The sequence below is a fragment of the Carassius carassius genome, chromosome 1, assembly GCF_963082965.1.
Source record: "Carassius carassius chromosome 1, fCarCar2.1, whole genome shotgun sequence".
Taxonomy (NCBI): Eukaryota; Metazoa; Chordata; class Actinopteri; order Cypriniformes; family Cyprinidae; genus Carassius; species Carassius carassius.
In genome coordinates this window covers 11,757,502-11,784,923 of record NC_081755.1, presented here as the reverse complement: position 1 = coordinate 11,784,923, position 27,422 = coordinate 11,757,502, and the positions used below count along the sequence as shown (strand labels likewise).

The window sequence follows — 27,422 nt, the reverse complement described above, 5'->3', positions numbered from 1 at the left end:
CTGAAATCTCACTGAAACAAATGGTGTGAGAGTCTCTGTCGTGATCGAGGGTCAAAGAGGGGGAAATGAAGATGACACAGATATATATTTGATGTTTGACAGGGAAGTATTTATTCAGCTATTGGCGGTAAAAGGCCCGTTCGGTGAACAAATAAAGTAACTGTCGTTAAAACACCTGGAGTCGTCTCGTTTGTTTTATCAATTAAGCCGTGCTAACCAGCATTTCCCTCCCACAGTGGAGCTGACTGACCGGCTGACCATCGTGAGGCAGACGGGAAAAGTCCTCGCCATAAAGAAGAACTTCAAACTTTTATATTTACACCATTTATTATCCACTGGCAAATCCGACACGTTTGCCCACAAAGATAGCATTTTTAATCTATTATGAAGCAGACGTGCCTGTATGCGCTCACAAAAGCGTTTTTATTGAAGTGAAAATGTTATATGGGTGTTTGAGTTACACGCAGAAACATTCAAAAGCATTGAAACTTGTTTTAAGCCTCTGCCCCGTGAATGTATAAATAAAACATCCTACATTTGCTAAGTAAACTGCCAACATTTAAATTTTTTATACAACGTTAACGTTAACCCTTCAGCTACGACAGTTCAATCCCGACTGGCTTCGTCAAGTTTCATTAGTGACTCTGCCATTACTGTATTTTCAAATATTAAAAAAAAATATGTACATCCAATTATATAACAGCAGCAGTAATTCGGCTATTCGGCTAATTTAAAGTGAAATATAATTATCTTACCTTGATAGTTTAAAAAAGTTTATCAATTGACACGCAGGCGCAGGCCGTGTTGAATTGGAGAGCAGCAACCGGTTTTTTTTTTTTTGAATGAGAAGGGGCGGGAAGACACGCACGTCAATCATCGCATGACTCAATGACCGCATAACACAAGTGCTTAGATTATAAGAAAAAACCCTTTGAGATACTTATAAATAAAATAAAATAGGATTATTCATAAAATAAATAATCTTGTATTGTTACATTATTATATAACCCTAAATTATATAAAACATGAAATACATACAATTAAATAAATTTAATTGTTATGGTTATGCAGCTACCGATAATTATATAACTATAAATATATCCTAACATAGCCCAAATGTGGCCCATCTGGGACCCACAAATAAACAATAATGGGCAGCCTAACTGGGGCCCATAACTGTATCCAAGCTGGGGCCCACATTCAGCCCATCAAAGTGCCCACTCTGAGCCCATGCCCAGTTGACACCCACATAGCCCAGATAGATCCAATGTGGGGCTCACATGGACATGTTGGCTGGGTTGCTGTCAAAATACTCTGTCATTTTTGGTCATACAGATAAAAGTAATCAATCTTTTGACGTTTATTTGTGTGCAGTCCGAATAACAATGAAACGCAGTGCTTCTGTAAAATAATTAGGCTAAAGCAAACAAGATGCAGTTTCTGCTGTCTGGGTCATATGAACTTGAGCGTGACCCAGGTTGATTTACATGAAATTTAATGTGTGTGCAATATATATATATATATATATATATATATATATATATATATATATATATATATATACATATATATATATATATATATATACACATTTAAAAAATATATATTTTACTAAAGTTGGCATGCTGTGATCTGTAGCCTACTGTATTTTCTTTTACTGTAACTGACAGATTCCAATTCCAGACAAAAAATATACAGTCCGGGAGTGGGCGGGAACGGGATGGGATTTTTTTTTGCGGGAGTGGGACGTGGAAATCCACTCCCGTGTCACCCTCTGGTCTGCAGATTTACACTCCAGTCCAGCGGGAGGCGCTAAACACATACTTTTGTTTGACAAACACCATTAAACCTCAGAGGAAGAAGTGTTTCACCACGCTCTCTGTTGTTGTTATGTCGGTATGCTGCCTTAATGCAAACGGTTAGATATGTTCCTATACATATATATATATATAAAATTTTATCAGTTCAGTAAATACCTGCAATATTCTCTTCCTCACAGCCGTGGCTAAATTTTGAAGCGAGCAAGAATATCTGGAGGAGTTTATCATCTTGACTGAGATCTGTTGCTGTGAAGATGGAGTTTGTGAAAGAAGAGAGAGAAGAGAACACGAGTGAACCAGAAACCTGCAGAATAAAACACGAGGAACCAGAAATAAAACACGAGGAACCAGAAACCTTCACAATAAAACAAGAGGAAACAGAAACCTGGAGAATAAAAGATGAGGAACCAGAAACTTTGAGAATAAAACACGAGGAACCAGAAACCTGCACAATAAAACACGAGGAACAAGGAGGTTGGTGTTTATTCTTCATTCATCTTAAATGACTATTTGTGGTACATTAGGCTTACAAAGCTTTTTTTTCTGGGTATTTTTGAGCCCTGGAGAATTTCAATGTGTGTGTTTGTGTGTGTGTTTGTGTGTGTGTGTGTGTGTGTGTGTGTATGTGTATAAGCATATTAATAACTTGTGATAACACTGTAATCGGCACAATCTGTGCAACAATAATATGCTGTGCTGCATGGACGTAGCCTACATGTTTGTGTTTTTGAAAAAAAGTTTATTTATGGTTAGTGAATTTTTTTTTTAAGTCACTAAAATAAGGCCACGATACACATACAGAACATTTGTTCACAAAACATAACAATATTCTGATCTCATGATAAATGTTGGAGTAGGAGGGTGTTTTTAGTCCAAAAGTAGTCAAATAAAGCTCTGGCTCTCTCTCGCGCTCTCTCTCTCTCGTGGTCTCTTTCTCGCGCGCGCGCTCTCTCTCACTCTCATGCTGTCTTTCTCTCGCGCGCGCACGCTCTCTCTCACTCTGCCCTGTCAAACTGACAGGACTTAAAAACACATGCTAATGATAAGGGATGCACCGATACCACTTTTTTGGAGTACGAGTACTTGCATTTCAGTACTCGCCGATACCGAGTACTTAATAAAAAAAACATGATTTCAATTTACAGGTAACAGCTTTAGTCATATAAATTTAACAAAATAACAAGGGACTAGTTTGGAATTAAGAACATTTATTTAAAATGAAAAGCATGTTGTATGCAAAATATTACAGAATAAATAATTATAAAAAAAAATTCAACAGTGACAGTGCAACTCAAGTATTTGTTTCGGTTTGTTATAAACTCTGCCGCTTTGGACAACACAAGGGGCATTAATAAACATCTTTTCTATTTAGTGCACAATATTTGAATAAACTAACAACATCCACCAACATAGAACTGCGGCAGATAGTGCAACTGAGGTAGATATTAACATCAAGTCTAAGACGACTCACTTAATGGAGCCTATTTAGAAAAAGTGAGTGGCAGGTTTTTTTTTAAGAAAAGTAGCTTTTCTGCATTATCAGCAGTCAGCCTGTTTCTGTTTTCATCTATAATGTGTGACACTGAGCTAAAAAGCCTTTCACTTTCCACACTGCTACATGGGGCTGAGAGGTATTTCTGGGCCATTTTAGCCAAAGTGGGGTACCTAATTTTGTTGACACCCCAGTACTTCAGAGGACTGTCTTCACGAGGGCTTGGGGCCTCTCCGAGGTATGTGTCGAGCTCAATGCTGCCAGCGGCTGTGCTGCCTGGGGCTGCTCCTTAGCGATTTCTTCAAATACAGTGTCCAGACTAATGCTAGTGCTGGCCTGGGCCTTGAGGAACAGTTTAGCAGGAGGTTCTGCAGCTTCTGCCCGACTCTCCTCTGCCTCAGCTCTGGACATCATCTGCAGCTCCTGCTTCAGGTGCAGCTTGGCCTCCGGAGCAGTGTTGTTGGAGAAGAAGCGATCTTTATACCTGAACAAAATTCATGAATGTATTAATATGTGGAAAAATAGGACAGATTTTAGTTTCCCCTAAACCACTGTCATAAATGCCAGCCATTTGGCTTTCTGGTAGTAATAAGGGAAATATATTTCATATTATATATATTGCATACATTTGTATTTGTGTATTTTAGTTGTATTTGTTTTTATTGTGTATTTAGTACAAAAATGTAATATAATATTTCAGACGGAAATGAATCTTACATTTAGTACTGTAGTACTAAAGTCATAATAGCACACAGACTTTACCTTGGGTCAAGTATGGTGGAGATTAAGTACAGTGGATTGGTCTCGACGTCACTGAAGCGCTTCTTGACAGCTTCCAGTAAGGTTGCTTTCATTGTCTTGATGCCGTGGTCCTCGTCTGTTTCTCTGTTTAGAAGTCTCACTAGCACAGTCACAGCTGGGATGACATCAGAGGCTAGTGCGTCGTAGCTGCTCACTTTTTTAGTTAGTTCCTCGAAGGGGGCGAGGATGGCAACAGTCTTCTCCATAAGAGCCCATTGGTGAGCGGTGAGATAGCCATGGAGTTCATGCACACCCCCAGCACTCGCTTTTGCTCAATGAGGGACTGGAGCATGTAATACGTGCTGTTCCAGCGTGTCTGTACGTCCTGTTGCAGTCTCTTTATTGGCTGGTTGAGCTGTCCCTGAATGTCCTCGAGGCAGGAGTAGGCTAAGGCGGAATGTTTAAAATGCCCAACTATTTTCCGCCCCACTGCTATAGCATCAGCTATGCTACTCTGTGCTAATAAGCCCTCGTGAACAGCCAGTTGGAGCGTGTGTGCGACACACGGCAGACTTGGGAGCCCTGCGTCATCCATGGCTTTAATCATGTTTTTGGCATTGTCACGAAGCACAACATGTACTGATGTTTTAGGTATACCCCATGTCTGGAGCATTTCCTCAAACACATGCGCTATAGCCTGGCTGGTGTGCGAGCCGCGGAATTGTTTCGCATGTAATATGGCTCGTTGCGGCGTGAAACTCTCGTCTATCCACTGGGAGGTTAGGCTAATTAGTGACACGGGGCTAACACTGCTTGTCCAAATATCCGTGGTGAAACTAAACGCAGAGGAGGCTTGCAGTAGGCTGTGGATATGTTTTTTCACGGAGTCGTGTAGTTTAGGCAGCTCTGTGTCAGTCATGTAGCGGCGGCTTGGGACATCATATCTGGGCTCCAAAACATGGAGGAGACGCAGGAAACCCACATTTTCTACCTCCGAGAGTGGCTGGTCACTCAATGCAATGTACTCAATAATTGCCTGTTATTTTCACAGCACGTGGATTGTCTCTGGACATTTTCTCTCGTCTTGCAAGAGTTTGCTGCAGCATGGGTTGTGTTGGTTTAGAAGCGTGGGTAAACTCTTTGTACTCATTGTCATGTTGGGATTTTAGGTGCTTGATTAAATTACTTGTGTTAAATGCGCTACCTTTTGAGCCTCCTCTGGACAATTTTGCTGAGCACAATTTGCAGTCTGACTTTTTGTCGTCTTCATTCACTTTGAAATAGTTCCACACGGCTGACATGTTGTCTCGCCTCGCCTTCTCCCCGCTCTGAGCTGCAGCCAGGGCGGGGCCTGGGAGCGGGCACTCGGCGCCTTTGATTAACCCCTTACACGCCGCTCAAACATAGACATTTCTCAGACCGTGGTATCGGTCCCCGGTATCGGGGGACTTTTAACGAGTACTTTAGAAAATGTGGTATCGAGGCCGATACCAGACACCGGTATCGGTATCGGTGCATCCCTACTAATGATAAACTTTCACTCTATGATGGTTAAGCTGTGCAATTAATCCGCGAATCACATTCGTCAAGGGCCGGGGAGCAGCTGGCCCGTACAGTTAATGAATAATGGATCAACTACGACAGCCTACATTGCACATCCTGCGATGTGACTATCGTGGATTCGTACATCGCGATATCGATGCTTAAATGACACATCGTGCAGCCCTAGTTGAGTAATTCTCATTGTTGAACAGTAAACTTTGAAGTGTCAGCTTTGTGAACATATGTTGATTATGTATCTAGTCAGAAAGAATCATGAGCAGAAACCTTTTTATTTTGTGTATGTCATTTCTGTCTCCATGCCGAAAAATGGGGGGTGACTTGTAAAGGATTAACAAGTAATCTGAACGGCCTATATATGTGCAGTATTTTAATCGAGCCCTCATTAGCTGAGTTTAATGCCACAGTTAGGACATCATTAAAAATATTCTTGTTTGCCGTAAACCGACCGACCCTGTCAATTTAGCACCGACTCATTTTTTTTTTTTTTTTGCTTTTAGTCCGACCGACTTGCCGATTGTAAATTTGCGTTAAGACCGACCAATTATTTTTTTACTCTTGTAAAATTCTACAGTGAGGAAAATTGCAGTATCCAAGGCGAACTGACTGATGTTATCAAGTACTCTGCTGTTTGCTGAATTACCGGATTTGCATCGTTGCGGACATCACACTCCCGAGTCAAATGCGCAAAGTCTGAACTACCGAGGATGCACGTCCAAAATCAGCGTATTTTGTATTGAGAAAAGTGCTCAGACCTACGTCACCAGTCAATTTGCCTAATCTTCCCGGTACTTTAGACAGCGGTGGCAACAGGTCTGGGGGGGGGGGGAAGTTCCTGGTACAAATGTTCCAGGTGATTTCGGTGGAAACTGGTGTTGTCAAAAGACCCGGTACTTTAGTACCATGTCGGTACTAAAATTTTTTAAATGTGACGGTACCAGGTTTCTTTAAGTACCGGTAGTACAGAGGTCCCGTTCAAACCCGGTTCACCGCTATGATTTCTGCGAAGCAGAAAACGAGGACATAATCTCAAAATCCAGTCATGAAAATGAAACTTACATTTTAATATGGACAGTCATGGAATTTGTTAAAGTAAGCATAAATGAATCAAATCAAATCTCCATATGGACCAGTATCTGTTACTGTCAAGCCGCAAAAGTTGTTTGAAATATGAATCCATGTTCTGCGCGTCTCTGTGAGAAATTAATGAATGGCAGAGACGTGCAGGTTTGTTTACTACAGACTGAAGCGCATGACGCTTGCATTAATTTCAGCATCTGAGCTTTCAGAGTTCTCTCTCCATCAAGCGATCTGAACTTTTCAGTTCATCTCAATGGACGCACAGTGCAGATGCTCTGTAAACTCTTTGTGAAGGCGCACGACTCACCGTCGCTTTACTGATAGCGCTGTTTCTCACACATGCAAAGAGAGAGAGAGCGAGAATCTTACCACGCTGAATCTAGCATGACTAGCATGCGAATAGCATGTTGTTAGCTTGACTAGCATGTCGCTACCATGTTTCTAGCATGTTTATAACATGATTAACATGCTACTAGCATGTTGCTAGCATGTTTCTAACATGATTAGCAAGTTACTAGCATGTTGTTAGCATGATTATCATGTTGCTAGCATGTATCTAGCATGAGTAGCATGCGACTAGCATGTTGTTAGCATGTTTCTAGCATGATTAGCATGTCGCTAGCATGTCTCTAGCATGATTAGCATGTTGCTAGCATGTTTCTAGCATGATTAGCATTCGACTAGCATGATTAGCATGTTGTTATCATGTTTCTAGCATGAATAGCATGCGACTAGCATGTTGCTAACATGATTTTAGCATGATTAGCATGTTGCTAGCATGTTTATAGCATGTGACTAGCATGTTCCTAGCATGATTTTAGCATGATGCTAGCATGCTAGCATGATTAGCATTCAACTAGCATGTTGCTAACATGTCGCTAGCATGTTTCTAGTATGATTAACATATTGCTAGCATGTTAACATGTTTCTAGCATGATTAGCATGTTGCTAGCATGACTAGCATGCGACTAGCATGTTGTAAGCATGATTAACATGCGACTAGCATGTTGCTAGCATGATTAGCATGTTGCTAGCATGATTAGCATGTTTGCTAACATGTTTCTAGCATGATTAACATGTTGCTAACATGTTTCTAGCATGAGACTAGCATGTTGCTAGCATGATTAGCATGTTGTTATCATGTTTCTACCATGACTAGCATGCGACAAGCATGTTGCTAGTACAATTTTAGCATGATTAGCATGTTGTTAGCATGTTTCTAGAATGTGACTAGCATTTTGCTAGCATGATTAGCATAATGCTAGCATGTTTCTAGCATGATTAGCATGTTGCTAACATGTTTCTAGCATGACTAGCATGTTGTTAACATGATTAGCATGTTTTCATGTTTCTACCATGACTAGCATGCGACTAGCATGTTGCTAGTATAATTTTAGCATGATTAGCATGTTGTTATCATGTTTCTACCATGACTAGCATGCGAATAGCATTTTGCTAGCATTATTTTAGCATGATTATCATAATGCTAGCATGTTGCTAGCATGATAAGCATGCGACTAGCATGTTGATAGCATGTTTCTAGCATGATTAGCATGCGACTACCATGTTGTTAGCATGATTAACATGCGACTAGCATGTTGCTAGCCTGTCGCTAGCATGTTTCTAACATTATTAGCATGCAACTAGCATGTTGCTAGCATGATTTTACCATGATTAGCATGTTTCTAGCATGACTAGCATGCGACTAGCATGTTGCTAACATGATTAGCATGTTGCCAGGATGTTTCTAATATGCGAATAGCATATTGCTAGCATGATTTTAACATGATTAGCATGATGCTAGCATGTTTCTAGCATGATTAGCATTTTGCTAGCATGACTAGCATGCGACTAACATGTTTCTAGCATGATTAGCATGTTGCTAGCATGATTTTAGCATTATTAACATGTTGCTAGCATGATAAGCATGCATCTAGCATGTTTTTAGCATGTTGCTAGCATGATTTTAGTATGATTAGCATGTTGCTAGCATGTCCCTAGCATGATTAGCATGTTGCTAACATGTTACTAGCATGATTTTAGCATGATTAGCATGTTGCTAGCATGTCCCTAGCATGATTAGCATGTTGCTAGCATGATTAGCATGCGACTAGCATGTTGCTAGCATGATTTTAGTATGATTAGCATGTTATTAGCATGTCGCTAGCATGATTTTAGCATGATTTGCATGTTGCTAGCATGTTTCTAGCATGATTAGCATGCGACTAACATGTTGTTTGCATGTTGCTAGCATGATTTTAGTATGATTAGCATGTTGCTAGCATGTTTCTAGCAAAATTAGCATTTTGTTAGCATTTTCTAGCATTACTAGCATGTTGCTAGCATGTTTCTAGCATGATTAGCATGTTGCTAGCATGTTTCTAGCATGACTAGCATGCGACTAGCATTTTGCTAGCTTGATTTTAGCATGATTAGCATATTATTAGGATAGACAGATAGATAGATAGATAGATAGATAGATAGAAATAGTCAGATTGATAGATTGATAGATAGATAGATAGATAGATTAGATGAGTTTAAATTGAGTAGCATCAAAGCTTGATTGAGTCTAATGGGATTTGGAGCTTGGGTCATCTGAACATCCTTTCAATAAAGGTCTATGGGCACTTTTATGATATTTAATATTAATTTTTAAGAAAACCGTAACTCAAACCAGTCTGAAAAGATATAGCACACCGAGTCAGAACAGTATGAAGGTCTGACCCGAGTTTGGAGTTTGTAGCTTGAACGGTCTTGGAGGAGTTAGTGTCCAAAATTTTTGCGGCCAGAAAAATAAGAAGAACTAGAAAAAAAAAGTTTGTTGAGACAAACTTTAAGTTGGCTTGAGAAAGCCTGACCAGAAAGTTTGAAGAAGTTTAAAGAAGTTAGAAGTTTATAGTTTAAAGTTAGATTGATAGATTAGTTGAAAGAAAGAAAGATATATTAGTTAGAAAGAATGACAGATAGATTAGTTAGAAAGAATTATATAGATTAGTTCAAAAGAAAGAATGATAGACTGATTAGTTTGACAGAAAGAATGCATGCGACTAACATGTTTCTAGCATGATTAACAAGTTACTAGCATGTTGTTAGCATGACTAGCATGTCGCTACCATGTTTCTAGCATTACTAGCATTTTGTAAGCATGTTTCTAGCATGATTAGCATTTGACTAGCACGTTGTTAACATGTTTCTAGCATGATTAGCATGTTTTTAGCATGTTTCTAGCATGATTAACATGCGACTAGCATGTCTCTAGCATGATTAGAATGTTGCTAGTGTGTTTCTAGCATGATTAGCATTCGACTAGCATGATTAGCATGTTGCTAGAATCTTTGTAGCATGATTAACATGCAGCTAGCATGTTGCTAGCATGATTTTAGCATGATTAGCATGTTGCTATCATGTTTCTAGCATGATTACCATTCGACTAGCATGATTAGCATGTTGCTAGAATGTTTAAATCATGATTAGCATGTGACTAGCATGTTGTTAGCATTATTTTAGCATGATTAGCATGTTGTTAACATGTTTCTAACATGACTAGCATGATTAGCATGTTGCTAGCATGTTGCTAGCATGTTTCTAGAATGATTAGAATGTTTGCTAGCATGTCGCTACCATGTATCTAACATGATTAGCATGTTGCTAGCATGTTTTTAGCATGACTAGCATGCGACTAGCATGTTGATAGCATTATTAGCATGTTGTTGTCATGTTTCTAGCATGACTAGCATGCGACTAGCATGTTGTTATCATGATTTTAGCATGATTAACATGTTGCTAACATGTGACTAGCATGTTGCTAGCATGATTTTAGCAAGATTAGCATGATGCTAACATGTTTCTTGCATGATTAACATGCGACTAACATGCTAGTCGCAGTTTGCACCAGACACCGGTATCGGTATCGGTGCATCCCTACTAATGATAAACTTTCACTCTATGATGGTTAAGCTGTGCAATTAATCCGCGAATCACATTCGTCAAGGGCCGGGGAGCAGCTGGCCCGTACAGTTAATGAATAATGGATCAACTACGACAGCCTACATTGCACATCCTGCGATGTGACTATCGTGGATTCGTACAACGCGATATCGATGCTTAAATGACACATCGTGCAGCCCTAGTTGAGTAATTCTCATTGTTGAACAGTAAACTTTGAAGTGTCAGCTTTGTGAACATATGTTGATTATGTATCTAGTCAGAAAGAATCATGAGCAGAAACCTTTTTATTTTGTGTATGTCATTTCTGTCTCCATGCCGAAAAATGGGGGGTGACTTGTAAAGGATTAACAAGTAATCTGAACGGCCTATATATGTGCAGTATTTTAATCGAGCCCTCATTAGCTGAGTTTAATGCCACAGTTAGGCCATCCTTAAAAATATTCTTGTTTGCCGTAACCCGACCGACCCTGTCAATTTAGCACCGACTCAAATTTTTTTTTTTTTGCTTTTAGTCCGACCGACTTGCCGATTGTAAATTTGCGTTAAGACCGACCAATTATTTTTTTACTCTTGTAAAATTCTACAGTGAGGAAAATTGCAGTATCCAAGGCGAACTGACTGATGTTATCAAGTACTCTGCTGTTTGCTGAATTACCGGATTTGCATCGTTGCGGACATCACACTCCCGAGTCAAATGCGCAAAGTCTGAACTACCGAGGATGCACGTCCAAAATCAGCGTATTTTGTATTGAGAAAAGTGCTCAGACCTACGTCACCAGTCAATTTGCCTAATCTTCCCGGTACTTTAGACAGCGGTGGCAACAGGTCTGGGGGGAAAAAAGTTCCTGGTACAAATGTTCCAGGTGATTTCGGTGGAAACTGGTGTTGTCAAAAGACCCGGTACTTTAGTACCATGTCGGTACTAAAATTTTTTAAATCTGACGGTACCAGGTTTCTTTAAGTACCGGTAGTACAGAGGTCCCGTTCAAACCCGGTTCATTGCTATGATTTCTGCGAAGCAGAAAACGAGGACGTAATCTCAAAATCCAGTCATGAAAATGAAACTTACATTTTAATATGGACAGTCATGGAATTTGTTAAAGTAAGCATAAATTAATCAAATCAAATCTCCATATGGACCAGTATCTTTTACTGTTAAGCCGCAAAAGTTGTTTGAAATATGAATCCATGTTCTGCGCGTCTCTGTGTGAATTAATGAATGGCAGAGACGTGCAGGTTTGTTTACTACAGACTGAAGCGCATGACACTTGCATTAATTTCAGCATCTGAGCTTCAGAGTTCTCTCTCCATCAAGCGATCTGAACTTTTCAGTTCATCTCAATGGACGCACAGTGCAGATGCTCTGTAAACTCTTTGTGAAGGCGCACGACTCACCGTCGCTTTACTGATAGCGCTGTTTCTCACACATGCAAAGAGAGAGAGAGCGAGAATCTTACCACGCTGAATCGACACGCTATATGTAAACTATTCTTTGTTGTCTTCTCCTGTCAAAATAATGGAGTTCATTTAGAATTATTCATATTCATTTTCAAACAAGCAGAAGACATACCGGTTCTCCGGTAGTGGGCGGAGCTAATGGCAAATGGCAATTTCATTGGCTGGTGCTGATCTGGTACCGTCCCTGTTTTGATTTCAGCAAATCACTTTGACCGAACACAGACAACGTGATTAATATTCATGAACCCAGCAGCTCATCAATTCATAGTGCATTGTATATACATTAGTATGATAGTAGAATTAGTAGTAGTATTATCTTTTAACTAGAAAAAAAAGTTTGTCGAGACAAACTTTAAGTTGGCTTGAGAAAGCCTGACCAGAAAGTTTGAATAAGTTTAAAGAAGTTAGAAGTTTATAGTTTAAAGTTAGATTGATAGATTAGTTGAAAGAAAGAAAGATATATTAGTTAGAATGACAGATAGATTAGTTAGAATGATATAGATTAGTTCAAAAGAAAGAATGATAGATAGATTAGTTTGACAGAAAGAATGATAGATAGATTAGTTTGACAGAAAGAATGCATGCGACTAACATTTTTCTACCATGATTAGCAAGTTAATAGCATGTCATTATCATGTTTCTAGCATGACTAACATGTTGCTAGCATGTTTCTAGCATGATTAGCATGCGAATAGCATGTTGTTAGCATGACTAGCATGTCGCTACCATGTTTCTAGCATGTTTATAGCATGATTAACATGCTACTAGCATGTTGTTAGCATGATTATCAAGTTACTAGCATGTTGTTAGCATGATTATCATGTTGCTAGCATGTATCTAGCATGACTAGCATGCAAATAGCATGTTGTTAGCTTGACTAGCATGTCGCTATCATGTTTCTAGCATGTTTATAACATGATTAACATGCTACTAGCATGTTGTTAGCATGATTAGCAAGTTACTAGCATGTTGTTAGCATGATTATCATGTTGCTAGCATGTATCTAGCATGAGTAGCATGCGACTAGCATGTTAGCATGTTTCTAGCATGATTAGCATGTCTCTAGCATGTCTCTAGCATGATTAGCATGTTGCTAGCATGTTTCTAGCATGATTAGCATTCGACTAGCATGATTAGCATGTTGCTAGAATGTTTATAGCATGATTAGCATGTTGCTAGCATGTCTCTAGCATAATTAGCATGGTGCTAGCATGTTTCTAGCATGATTAGCATGCGACTAGCATGTTGCTAGCATGATTTTAGAATGATTAGCATGTTGTTAACATGTTTCTAACATGACTAGCATGCAACTAACATGATTAGCATGTTGCTAGCATGTCGCTAGCATGACTAGCATGCGACTAGCATGTTGCTAGCATTATTTTACCATGATAAGCATGTAGCTAGCATTTTTCTAGCATAATTAGAATGTTTGTTAGCATGTCGATAGCATGTATCTAACATGATTAACATGTTGCTAGCATTTTTCTAGCATGACTAGCATGCGACTAGCATGTTGTAAGCATGATTAGCATGTTGTTATCATGTTTCTAACATGATTAGCATGCGACTAGCATGTTGCTAACATGATTTTAGCATGATTAGCATGTTGCTAGCATGTGACTAGCATGTTCCTAGCATGTTCCTAGCATGATTTTAGCATGATGCTAGCATGTTTCTAGCATGATTAGCATTCGACTAGCATGTTGCTAACATGTCGCTAGCATGTTTCTAGTATGATTAACATATTGCTAGCATGTTGTTAACATGTTTCTAGCATGATTAGCATGTGACTAGCATGTTGCTAGCATGTTTTTAGCATGACTAGCATGCGACTAGCATGTTGTAAGCATGATTAGCATGCGGCTAGCATGTTGCTACCATGATTAGCATGTTGCTAGCATGTTTCTAGCATGATTAGCATATTGCTAGCATGTTTCTAGCATGACTAGCATGTTGCTAACATGTTTCTAGCATGATTAGCATGTTGCTAACATGTTTCTAGCATGACTAGCATGCGACTAGCATGTTGCTAGTATATTTTTAGCTTGATTAGCATGTTGTTAGCATTGTTCTAGAATGTGACTAGCATTTTGCTAGCATGATTAGCATAATGCTAACATGTTTCTAGCATGTTGCTAACATGTTTCTAGCATGACTAGCATGCAACTAGCATTTTGCTAACATGATTAGCATGTTATCATGTTTCTACCATGACTAGCATGCGACTAGCATGTTGCTAGTATAATTTTAGCATGATTAGCATGTTGTTATCATGTTTCTACCATGACTAGCATGCGACTAGCATTTTGCTAGCATTATTTTAGCATGATTAGCATAATGCTAGCATGTTGCTAGCATGATAAGCATGCGACTAGCATGTTGATAGCATGTTTCTAGCATGATTAGCATGCGACTAGCATGTTGTTAGCATGTTGTTAGCATGCGACTAGCATGTTGCTAGCCTGTCGCTAGCATGTTTCTAACATTATTAGCATGCAACTAGCATGTTGCTAGCATGATTTTACCATGATTAGCATGTTTCTAGCATGACTAGCATGCGACTAGCATGTTGCTAACATGATTAGCATGTTGCCAGGATGTTTCTAACATGCGAATAGCATATTGCTAGCATGATTTTAGCATGATTAGCATGATGCTAGCATGTTTCTAGCATGATTAGCATGTTGCTAGCATGACTAGCATGCGACTAGCATGTTTTTAGCATGATTAGCATGTTGCTAGCATGATTTTAGCATGATTAATATGTTGCTAGCATGATAAGCAAGCGACTAGCATGTTTCTAGCATGTTGCTAGCATGATTTTAGTATGATTAGCATGTTGCTAGCATGTCCCTAGCATGATTAGCATGTTGCTAACATGTTGCTAGCATGATTTTAACATGATTAGCATGTTGTTAGCATGATTTTAGCATGATTAGCATGTTGCTAGCATGTCCCTAGCATGATTAGCATGTTGCTAGCATGATTACCATGCGACTAGCATGTTTCTAGCATGTTGCTAGCATGATTTTAGTATGATTAGCATGTTGCTAGCATGATTTTAGCATGATTTGAATGTTGCTAGCATGTTTCTAGCATGATTAGCATGCGGCTAGCATGTTGTTTGCATGTTGCTAGCATGATTTTAGTATGATTAGAATGTTGCTAGCATGTTTCTAGCATGATTAGCATGCGGCTAGCATGTTGTTTGCATGTTGCTAGCATGATTTTAGTATGATTAGCATTTTGTTAGCATGTTTCTAGCATGCAACTAGCATGTTGCTAGCATGTTTCTAGCATGATTAGCATGTTGCTAGAATGTTTCTAGCATGACTAGCATGCGACTAGCATGTTGCTAGCTTGATTTTAGCATGATTAGCATATTATTAGGATAGATAGATAGATAGATAGATAGAAATTGATAGACAGATAGATAGAAATAGTCAGATTGATAGATAGATAGATAGATAGATTAGATGAGTTTAAATTGACTAGCATCAAAGCTTGATTGAGTCTAATGGGATTTGGAGCTTGGGTCATCTGAACATCCTTTCAATAAAGGTCTATGGGCATTTTTATGATTTTTAATATTAATTTTTAAGAAAACCGTAACTCAAACCAGTCTGAAAAGATATAGCACACCGAGTCAGAACAGTACGAAGGTCTGACCCGAGTTTGGAGTATGTAGCTTGAACGGTCTAGGAGGAGTTAGTGTCCAAAATTTTGACACTAAAAAAAACGGACAGGGCTTCTTTTAACTTCTAAAAAAAAAACTAAAACATTTTTATTAATATGGTGAACTGCCCATAATACCTCAGTGCTCCTCCCGTCTTACATCATTACAGTGTGCCGTGAGCATGTTACTCATCAATCACTTGTTAGGGGCCATTCACATATCGCGTCTTTTGCGCGCTCAAGTTCATTATTTCCAATGTAGGCGCGCGGTATGCACGTTCATAACAGTAACTTGGTTCATGTTCGTGTATATGTGTATATATATATATATATATATATATATATATATATATATATATATATATATATATACACACAGTCAGGTCCATAAAAATTGGGACATGGACACAATTCTAATCTTTTTGGCTCTATACACCACCACAATGGATTTGAAATTAAACGAACAAGATGTGCTTTAACTGCAGACTTGCAGCTTTAATTTGAGGGTATTTACATCCAAATCAGGTGAATGGTGTAGGAATTACAACAGTTTGTATATGTGTCTCCCACTTTTTAAGGGACCAAAAGCAAAGGGACAATTGACTGCTCAGCCGTTCCTTGGCCAGGTGTGTGCTATTCCCTCATTATCCCATTTACAAGGAGCAGGTAAAGGTCCAGAGTTCATTTCAAATGTGATTATTTGCATTTGGAATCTGTTGATGTCAACTCTCAATATGAGATCCAAAGAGCTGTCACTATCAGTGAAGCAAGCCATCATTTGGCTGAAGAAACAAAACAAACCCATCAGAGAGATAGCAAAAACATTAGGTGTGGCCAAATCAACCGTTTGGAACATTCTTAAAAAAAAAAAACGCACCGGTGAGCTCAGCAACACCAAAAGACCCGGAAGACCACGGAAAACAACTGTGGTGGATGACCGAAGAATTATTTCCCTGGTAAAGAAAACATATTCGGTTACTAATGTAACCTCGGTTCTCTCTAGAAGAGGGAACGAGTACTGCGTCTTAGCTAAGACGCTACAGGAAAAGTCTCTTTTCACGAAACACTGAAGCAAAAAATTATCCTTAATTTTGAATTATTGTAAAGCGCGTTTGCAGCAGCACACAGCCATAGGCGAGACGGCTCGCTCGCTCATTGGCTGCTCTGCGGCAACTGCACAAGCCTATCGAGCGCAGGCTGATGTAACATCAGACCAATGAGCTCCCGCGCTCCATGCCACTTCCCGCCGAAACGGGTGTGGCCTTGCCCTATAAAGGGAGCTCGAAAAGGCTGACTCACCTGATTTATTTCATCGCCGAAGCGAACCAGAGTGAATCGTACGCACGGCAGAGAACGCAGTACTCGTTCCCTCTTCTAGAGAGAACCGAGGTTACATTAGTAACTGAGTACGTTCTCTTACGAGAGTTCTCTCGTACTGCGTCTTAGCTAATACGCTACGGGAACCCAATGTAAAGCGCCGTGCGCACAGGGATCACACACCAATAAACCTGGAAGCGACGCCCAGAATTTACAGTGCACAATCACCAGAGGGACTCAGAGAGAGTCCTAGAACAGGAGGGATCTTAGAGTTCCAATCAGGACCCTGATTCAACTATACCGACAGCAGCTTTGCTTGCAGGGCGGGAACCTCCAGGTTATAGAACCTGATAAACGTAGACAGCGAGGCCCATCCTGCCGCCATACATATATCCTGTAAGGAGATCCCACTAGACCACGCCCACGACGAGGCGACGCCTCTTGTGGAGTGTGCTCTGACGCCCAGTGGGCACTGAAGGCCCCTGGAAGCGTAAGCTAACGCTATAGCGTCAACTATCCATCTGGATAAGCTTTGTCTCGAAACAGCCATTCCCTTGGAACGTCCACTGAACGAGACACAGTCGCTCAGTCTGTCTGAAGACAGCGGAGTGAGACACATAAGCTCTTAAAGCCCTAACGGGGCAAAGAAGACTCGGGTCTCCATCCTCTCCTGACACCGACAGGGCAGACAGGGAAATAACCTGAGCCCGAAACGGCGTGTTGAGGGATTTCGGCACATAACCGTGCCTAGGTTTGAGTATGACCCTTGAGTCATTAGGCCCAAACTCCAAGCACGTCGGGCTCACCGAGAGCGAGTGCAGGTAACCCACACGCTTCACTGAAGTGAGAGCCAACAAGAACATTGTCTTGAATGACAGATGTTTGAGGCTAATCGTTCGGATAGGCTCGAAAGGGGAACCTTTCATGGCCTCCAAAACCGTCGAGAGACGGTGGTCTGGGAGGATTCAGCCTCCTAGCTCCTCTAAGGAAGCGGATGACCAAATCCTTTCTTCCTATTGACTGACCGAGCGTTGTCTCAGAAAACGTTGCGATAGCCGCCACATAAACTTTGAGCATGGAGGGGGCTCTGCCCTTATCCAACAGCTCCGGTAGGAAGGAGAGAACCTCTGTCACCTCACAACTAAGGGGTGAACGTCCCCAAGCTGTGCACCAGCTGGACAATACTGACCACTTTGAGGCATACAGCCGTCGAGTCGACGGAGCTCTAGCCTGAGTGATGGTATTTAGCACTCCCACAGAGAGATCAGCGTGTAACCGTTGAGCGCCCCCACATGGAGGGACCACAACTCCGGTTGAGGGTGCCAAATCGAGCCCCTGGCCTGCGAGAGCAGGTCCCTCCTCAACGGCACTGGCCACGGGGCAGTTTCTGCTAACTGCATCAAATCTGGAAACCATGGTTGGTTCTTCCAAAGTGGTGCTACAAGCAGTACTGAGCATCTCGTTTCCCTCACCCGTTTTATCACCTGCGGAAGGAGGGAGACGGGGGGGAAAGTGAGCGTTTTCATGGGACGCGAAGAGGTCCACTTCCGCCCTGCCAAATCTCTCCCCCAACAGCTGGACTGTCTGTGGGTGTAGAGACCATTCGCCCGTGGGAATGTTGTTTCTGGACAGTCTGTCTGGACCCAGATTCTGTAGCCCAGGCACATGAACTGCTCTCAGCGAACGCAAGTTGCGCTGAGCCCAAACCAGGAGGCGTTCTGCCAACCTGTACAGGTTTCGGGACCTGAGACTGCCCTGGCGATTTATGTAGGACACCACAGACATATTGTCCGAATGGACTAAGACGTGGTGGCCCTTGCTTCGGGGACAAAAGCGCGTCAGCGCGTTCTCTACTGCCAGCATTTCCAGACAGTTGATATGTTGGAGCTTTTCCCGTTCTGACCACAGGCCAAAGAACGGTCTGCCCTCGAGCAGCGCTCCCCACCAAAGTGGAGGCGTCCGTCGACACCATTTTCACTTTCAAGGAAGTCCCCAGGCTTACACCTGATTGGTACCAGTCGTTCGCTGTCCAGGGTTTCAGGGCTGTAACACAGCTCTGATTGACCTTGAGACTAGAGCTGAAACAACTAATCTATTTAATAGATTAAAATTGATTATTAAAATAGTTGTCAACGAATTTAGTCATCGATTAGTTGCTAAATAACTTTTATTTGCCATAAGCGGCTCATTTCGTGCATATTTCAAATCTGCGGTGACCAAAGTGTGGCAGTAATAAGCCACCAAAGGTTTTACTCAGCCAGTACAGCAGGAGAAGTAGCGAATAGCCAATAGCTGGCCTCGTTTTATGTCACGTGCTTCCCGAACAGCGTCTCTGCAGCATTCAGGCGCATGTGGGAGTACTTTACTTTGAGCCTTCAAAAAAGAAGATTAACCTGTAAACTTTGCACTACTGAACTGTTTGAGGGGCCGTTCACATATCGCGACTTTTGTGCGCTCAAGTTCGTTATTTCCAATGTAGGCACGCGGTATGCGCGCTCATAATGGAAGCGACGCAGATGCGAGCCGCCCGTTTTCCAGGCGCGTCAGCACCGCATAGTTAAAAACATCTCAACTTTTCAGAGAGCCGCAAGCGCACCGTGGGTCATGTGACAAGAACTAACCAATTAGCTTCATCCTTTCCCGTAACAACGCTGAAAGCTCAGCCAAGACGAAGGAACAGCTGATCATAGTTGTATATGGATTGCCATTTTGAAATAAATTTAGTAGCAGAGCTACTGAAAGCGATTTTTAGAGCTGCAAATCCATTTATCCTTTGCTGAAATTTCCGCGTCTTCATGGAGAGAGCAGGTCATGGTTGCTTAGCAAAGGCAGACGCCTCAGGGGTGCAACTGCCTGAGCGCTTTGGAAAGAAAGAGAAAGCGGTGCGCCTAGCGTTTTCCACGCGTTTTTAGGCGCGATATGTGAACGGCCCCTAAGACTTTTATTTGTGCAGATTCTCCAGTACAATGTTGTTTGCAAATATTTATTCGTAAAAGCTGATAACATTGCTTTTTAACAGTTAACATTTAAAGTTTTACAAACATGTTCTGTGATCAGTTTGTCGTTTACCAGTTCATAATTCAGTCGTGCAGCTCAATTATGACTGAATGAGAGAGGTAAATGTTTAAATATATTTAATATAAATATATAAATATATAAGTATCCACTGCTCTTTTTCACACAGCAGGTTTTTTGTGTGTGTTCAATTTTTTTTTCTGGACAACCTTCTGATGGATTTTACTTTAAAATGTGAGTTCCATTCAGGTTTCATGCCATTGGCACTTTATTCGAAAGGATTGTTTAAAATTTCACAGCATAAGCTATAAAGCTGTTTCCCAGTAAATTATAAAATGCAATGTACTGCAATTTTATTCTGTTTTATCCTTATTCTTCGTGAAAATATGTTCTTAAAGATTCCTTAATAAGCTTTGTTCAGGATGTTAAACTACTTTAGGAGCTCTAAGGACTGCCATGGTGAAAATATTATTTGAAATCTCCTTGTGAGAGTATGGGTCAGTGTTTTGATTGCAGAAGAGTTCGACAAAGGATTACTAACACATAATAAAACAACTCCAGGTAAATTTTTGATGAGGATATGACAATGCAAAATGGTTAAAATCTCTTAAAAATTTATGCTGAATGATAAATACCCTTTATTTATAATTTACTTGGGGAAAATGGGCAAAACTGAAATATAAGTACATAAACCGATTAATCGATTAAACGTAAAAATAATCAACAGATTAATCGATTATCAAAATAATCGTTAGTTGCAGCCCTACTTGAGACGCAACTGACCGGATATCCATGCTCCGCGCGGTACTCGCGCTTTCAGCCAGAACTGCAAGGGGCGCATGCGGAGCAGGCCCAACTTAAGAACTGGAGATGCTGAGGCCATGAGACCTAGCATCTTCTGAAATTCTCTGAGCGAGAAGGTCGCGCCGCAGTGGAGAAAGCTCGCTGCGCGCTGAATGGAGAGTGAGTCCAGAGCTATACCCAAAAACAGTATCGTCTGACTGGGGTTCAGCGAACTCTTCTTCCAGTTGACACTGAAACCGAGTTTCTCGAGGTGATCGAGTAAAATGGCACCGTGTTCCACGAGCTCTGATCGTGATTGAGCCAGAATCAGCCAGTCGTCCAAATAGTTCAGCACTCGCATGCCTCTGAGTCTGAGAGGAGAGAGCACTGCGTCCATGCACCTCGTAAAACGTATGAGGAGCCGTGGACAAGCCAAACGGCAGGACTGTATACTGGTATGTCTGGCCCTCGAAGGCGAATCTCAAGTATCGCCTGTGACGTGACGCTATCTGTATTTGAAAATACGGGTCCTTCAGATCCATCGACATGAACCAGTCTCCTCTGCGAATATGCGCGAGGAGTTTCCTGGTCGTAAGCATTTTGAAACTGTGTTTCACCAATGCCTTGTTCAGCTGTCTTAGATCCAGTATGGGCCTGAGACCCCCGTCTTTCTTGGGCACTAGAAAGTATCTGCTGTACAGCCCCCCTTCGCTTTGAGCTTGAGATACAGGCTCCACAGCCCCTTTGCTCAACAGTTTTGATATCTTGGCCCGAAGTAGGTGTGCTACTTCTGTTTTGACCGTAGTTTCGACGCACGCTAAAAAGCGCGGAGGGCGTCGGAAAAACTGTAGCGCATAGCCTCTCTATATAATGTCTAGCACCCAATCCAAAACACCTGGAAGCGATGACCATGCATTTGCATGAATGGCTAAGGGTTGGATGCGAAGCGCGCTCTGTTGGCTGGGCAACGGCGGCGCTTCGATGTGCTGTAACATGGGCATTATGCCTGTGACGTTTGAGGCGGGGAGCGCGCTGATCACAGCGGGCAGATCGCTCTTCCTCGACCCCGCCACGGTGCTTAACCGAGTGAGGGATGGCTGAGCGGGTCCTGTGGGACTCGTGCTGTCTGTGAGTAACTGTGGGCTGTAAGCGTGCACCTTTACTGCTTTCGACTCGCTGTCTGCCTGGGCAGAGCGCACGTGCACAGGTTTCGTTTTTACAGAAACCACACGCCGTGTGTGACAGTGTTTGTGGGCACTGAGTAGTGGGCACGTTTACGATGTAGTGCGCGCGATTGATCTGAGTAGATCTTATGGGCGCGAGCCCTGTGTAAAGGGCTGTGCTTATATGTGGAGATGGGCACTGAGGAGTGGGCATCGTCACTACATTTATAGCACCATCGGCCGTGGCCGGGACACCAGAAATTACACTCTTTTCGGGAAATATCTGGGTAGCCGTGATAACGTTTTTTGTGTGCAGGCAAGCGGGCAACTGTACAGGCTTGCGCGTTGCAGAAAACTCTGAGACAGTCACAATTCCTGGAACTGAAACAGCGGCGCGCTTGGATGAGAGCTTGCTTCCTTTCGTGATCCAACGATGCTTGAGCTTCGTTGAAGAGATGAAAAATCAGGTGAGTCAGCCTTTTCGAGCTCCCTTTATAGGGCTAGGCCACACCCGTTTCGGCGGGAAGTGGCATGGGGGGCGCGAAGGTCTGATGCATGGTCTGATGTTGCATCAGCCTGCGCTCGATAGGCTTGTGCAGTTGCCGCAGAGCAGCCACTGAGCAAGAGAGCCGTCTCGCCTATGGCTGTGTGCTGCTGCAAATGCGCTTTACAATAATTCAAAATTAAGGATAATTTTTTGCTATAGTTTTTCGTGAAAAGAGACTTTTCCCGGAGCGTCTTAGCTAAGATGCAGTACGAGAGAAGTCTCGTAAGAGAACCCCTTTTTACAACAGTTGTAGGAAAGGAACTGCTCATGATCCAAAGCATACCTCCTCATCAGTGAAGCATGGTGGTGGTAGTGTCATGGGCGTGGGAATGTATGGGTGCCAATGGAACTGGTTCTCTTGTATTTATTGATGATGTGTCTGCTGACAAAAGCAGCAGGATGAATTCTGAAGTGTTTCGGACAATATTATCTGCTCATATTCAGCCAAATGCTTCAGATCTCATTGGACGGCGCGTCACAGTCCAGATGGACAATGACTTGAAGCATACTGCAAAAGCAACCAAAGAGTTATTTAAGGGAAAGAAGTGGAATGTTATGCAATGACCAAGTAAATCACCTTACCTGAATCCGATTGAGCATGCATTTCACTTGCTGAAGACAAAACTGAAGTGAAAATGCCCCAAGAACAAGCAGGAACTGAAGACTGTTGCAGTAGAGGCCTGGCAGAGCATCACCAGGGATGAAACCCAGCGTCTGGTGATGTCTATGCATTCCAGACTTCAGGCTGTAATTGACTGCAAAGGATTTGCAACCAAGTATTAAAAAGTTTAGATTAAGTTAAAGATTTATGATTGTTAATCTGTCCCATTACTTTTGGTCCCTTAAAAGTGGGAGACACATACAAACTGTTGTAATTCCTACACCATTCACCTGATTTGGATGTAAATACCCTCATATTAAAGCTGAAAGTCTGCAGTTCAAGCAAATCTTGTTTTTATAATTTCAAGTCCATTGTGGTGGTGTATCGAGCCAAAAAGATTAGAATTGTGTCTATGTCCCAATATTTATGGACCTGACTGTATATATGCCTTCAGATTAAGACAATGTTTAAGAGAAATAGGCCTTTTGTTTACACAGGAAAAGTCTTAATCGTTAAGTTCAGCTCATGAAAAATGGGGGCAAAAACTAAAGTGTTGTGTTTATAATTTTGTTCTATATATATATATATATATATATATATATGTATATATTTATGTATATGTGTGTATATATATATATATATATGTATATAAATGTTTGTATATAAAATATATGAATATATACATTTTACTAGGTCTATGATGGTGGTAAAGTGGTAAAAATCTGCCACCATCACAGCCCTATTAAAATTTATATATTTCTTGCTTCATACAACTTAAAGACCCTGGGGTCAAACTGACCGAAAAGAACAATGATGCTTAAAAATGTTAACCAGGTCTCTATTAAATTAGTAAAACACATTACAGTAACATTACAGTAGACAAGACAGTAAAGCTAAAGCAAGAAAAGTAAATTGTGTAATTTCCAGATGTTCTCTCAGCTTTTAACAGTATACCTAAAATAAATAACTTTTACTGTTTTATTTCAGAGTTCATTGAAGAAAAAGAGGAAAATGAAGAATCGAGTGAAGTTGAGGAGAAAAATCATGTCAAAACTGGTGGAAAACCTTTGATTTGCTCTCAAACCAAACAGAAAGATTTAAAGAAAAAAAGAGTTAAGAAATCTTTCACCTGCACTCAGTGTGGAAAGAGTTTCACATGTAAATCAAATCTTAATCGTCACATGACAGTTCATACTGGAGAGAAACCATTCACTTGCGATCAGTGCGGGAAGAGTTTCACACAATCATCAAACTTTAAGGATCACATGAACATCCACACTAGAGAGCAGCAGCACGCATGTGATCAATGCAGTAAAATGTTTTTATGGGCTTCACTTCTGAAGAAACACTTGAAAGCTCATGCAAAGAAGCAGCCACATTCATGTAATTTGTGTGGTAAGAGTTTTTTGCTTCTACAAAGTTTAAAAGAACATCAGAAAATACATACTGGTGTGAGAGAGTACATGTGCATTGAGTGTGAAAAGACTTTTAGTTCAGAGAGCATTTTAAAACTGCATGAGAGGATCCACACTGGAGAGAAACCTTACAAGTGTTCACACTGTGACGAGAAATTCAGTCATCCATCACATCTGAAAACACATGAGAGGAATCACACTGGAGATAAACCTTACAAGTGTTCACACTGTGACGAGAAATTCAGTCATCCATCACATCTGAAAACACATGAGAGGATTCACACTGGAGAGAAACCTTACAAGTGTTCACACTGTGATGAGAAATTCAGTCAGTCATCAAATCTGAAAACACATGAGAGGATTCACACTGGAGAGAAACCGTACAAGTGTTCACACTGTGACGAGAAATTCCGTCATTCATCACATCTGAAAAGACATGAGAGGATTCACACTGGAGAGAAACCTTACAAGTGTTCACACTGTGACAAGAGATTCAATAATTTATTAAGTCTGAAAAGACATGAGAGGATTCACACTGGAGAGAAACCTTACAAGTGTACACAATGTGACAAGAGATTCAGTCAGTCATCAAGTCTGAAAAAACATGAGAGGATTCACACTGGCGAGAAACCTTACAAGTGTTCACACTGTGACGAGAAATTCCGTCATTCATCACATCTGAAAAGACATGAGAGGATTCACACTGGAGAGAAACCTTACAAGTGTTCACACTGTGACAAGAGATTCAAAAATTTATTAAGTCTGAAAAGACATGAGAGGATTCACACTGGAGAGAAACCTTACAAGTGTTCACAATGTGACAAGAGATTCAGTCAGTCATCAAGTCTGAAAAAACATGAGAGGATTCACACTGGAAAGAAACCTTACAAGTGTTCACACTGTGACAAGAGATTCAGTCAGTCATCAAATCTGAAAACACATGAGAGGATTCACACTGGAGAGAAACCTTACAAGTGTTCACACTGTGACAAGAGATTCAGTCGTTCATCAAATCTGAAAACCCATGAGAGGATTCACACTGGAGAGAGCACTTCACTGCAGTGCACATGGGAAGCGTTCCATTGAGTCATCTGTTATACACAGTCAAACAAAAACCAATCACAGTAAGGCCCTGTACACACAGAGACGCATTTAGCTGTATATGTAAATATTTTGTATGGTATATGTGTTTCGTCCAGACGGATCCAGCAGCCGGGGAGTGAAAACCCTATTTTCTTTAAAACAGGTCCCAAAGTGGATAAATCTGAAAATGACACCTTTGCGATTTTGTGTACTGCCAACCCATAATGTTTTGTAAAACAATGATGTCATCACCCCAAGTCTTGACCGTAGTCAGACACCGCTACGTCATTTAACACCAATAACAATGGAGGACTACATGTTTGTGTTCATGCTGCAGAAGCTACTGAGTCTGTAAGCTTGACTAAACTTACTAGTAGAGCTGAACGATATTGGGAAAAAACTCACATCACAATTTTTCTCAGTGATGTATATTGCCATATAAAAAAAAATCACCAGATGACTTGAAAAGCTCTATTTGGATTTTAAAAAAAATGTAGATTTTGTAGGTGAATAAATCAGCTAAGAAAATAAGCAAAGCACAAACAGATGAATATAATAGAAAAATGATACAAATGAAATAAAAAAAGTGCTTTATATTCTTCAGGTAAGTCCAACTAATACGCTACTGCTGCGTTACATTGCTGACAGAATGCAGTGTTTATAATCTAGAGATTGTAAAGAGGATGTAGCACATGCACTGTCAAATCAAGTGCCAGTGGATTACAGACTTGCTCCCGCGAGACCCGATGCAACAGAGCGGTGTGGGACATGACTTGTGTGTGTGTGTGTGCAGGACAGTGGAAAATAAAATTATATATGGGACTCCCAAAAAGTAGAAATATCTAAACATAAAATATCTAAAACAAATAAATTATTCATCTATTGCTCAAAAGCAAAATGAACTCAGATAAAATATACATGATAAACAGGTGCAAGCGAATGCAAAGCTTCTATTTAGGCTATAACAGGGATTGATGGGAGATACTGATCCAAAAGCACACCTTTTGTTAAAATAAGTTTAATTTCTTACTTTAATATTCCTTTAATAAAGCGAGTTTGTCGTTATTGTTGCTGTTTTCATTTAAAATAAATAAAACATTGAACTACAAACTAAGCATTTTTTTTAAAGAGGGAAGATACCTTACTTATTTTGGTTACAATATAAATTGTAAACGTAAAATGCCTTTAAATCCCAATGGGAATTTGTACCATTGTACTATTTTATTGCTTATGTGTTTTAATTAATGGGCTAACAATGAACAACAAACTACTATAGTTTTAAAGAAAGGGGAAATCCAAAGTCTTTTAAAAAACATTTTTGTGCTACAATGCGGATAAAACATATTTTCCTTTATTAATTTTGTTAATAAAAGTTCAGTGTAATATAAGAGAATTTGTCATCCCACTGTTTTAGCCTGTTTCGTTATTAATAATAATAGGCTAATAATGAGCCACAAACTACACTGAAAAAAACAATTCGTTGTCTGAACAACCATTACTTATAAAAGTAAATATATTAATCACAAAAAACTTAGTATTTACAACTTTTCAATGTCTACTTAACATATATAGTTCATGTAACGCAAAAATATAAGTTACAAAGTGAACTTAAGTGTATGCATAAATAAAATGAAAGAAAATAAGTAATGACAACTACTTGTACAATTATATTAAAATTAAGTAAATCTAGCATAACATTTTAAGTATTTGACTGTGTTTCC

General features: G+C 40.6%; 2 protein-coding genes, 1 long non-coding RNA gene and 1 pseudogene across 5 annotated transcripts in view; 3 read left to right on the top strand and 1 right to left on the bottom strand.

The window, feature by feature from the left end:
- Positions 1 to 27,422, top strand: part of LOC132146673 (zinc finger protein 501-like) — a 306,725-nt pseudogene that overhangs the window by 185,845 nt on the left and 93,458 nt on the right.
- The window catches only part of LOC132148387 (zinc finger protein 883-like), a 203,032-nt gene that overhangs the window by 82,723 nt on the left and 92,887 nt on the right, over positions 1 to 27,422 (top strand). The gene's annotated exons all lie outside the window — the stretch shown is intronic.
- The window catches only part of LOC132153426 (uncharacterized), a 189,937-nt gene that overhangs the window by 82,670 nt on the left and 79,845 nt on the right, over positions 1 to 27,422 (bottom strand). The window contains exon 2 of the long non-coding RNA XR_009436794.1: positions 2,125 to 2,265. This is a non-coding gene — a long non-coding RNA (uncharacterized LOC132153426). The remainder of the gene's footprint in view (positions 1 to 2,124; positions 2,266 to 27,422) is intronic.
- LOC132149016 (zinc finger protein 883-like) lies at positions 1,867 to 26,108 on the top strand. The gene is made up of 2 exons (XM_059557940.1): positions 1,867 to 2,294; positions 24,191 to 26,108. Exons 1-2 carry the CDS (start codon positions 2,075 to 2,077, stop codon positions 25,702 to 25,704), a joined length of 1,734 nt encoding a protein of 577 aa, XP_059413923.1. The 5' UTR covers positions 1,867 to 2,074; the 3' UTR covers positions 25,705 to 26,108.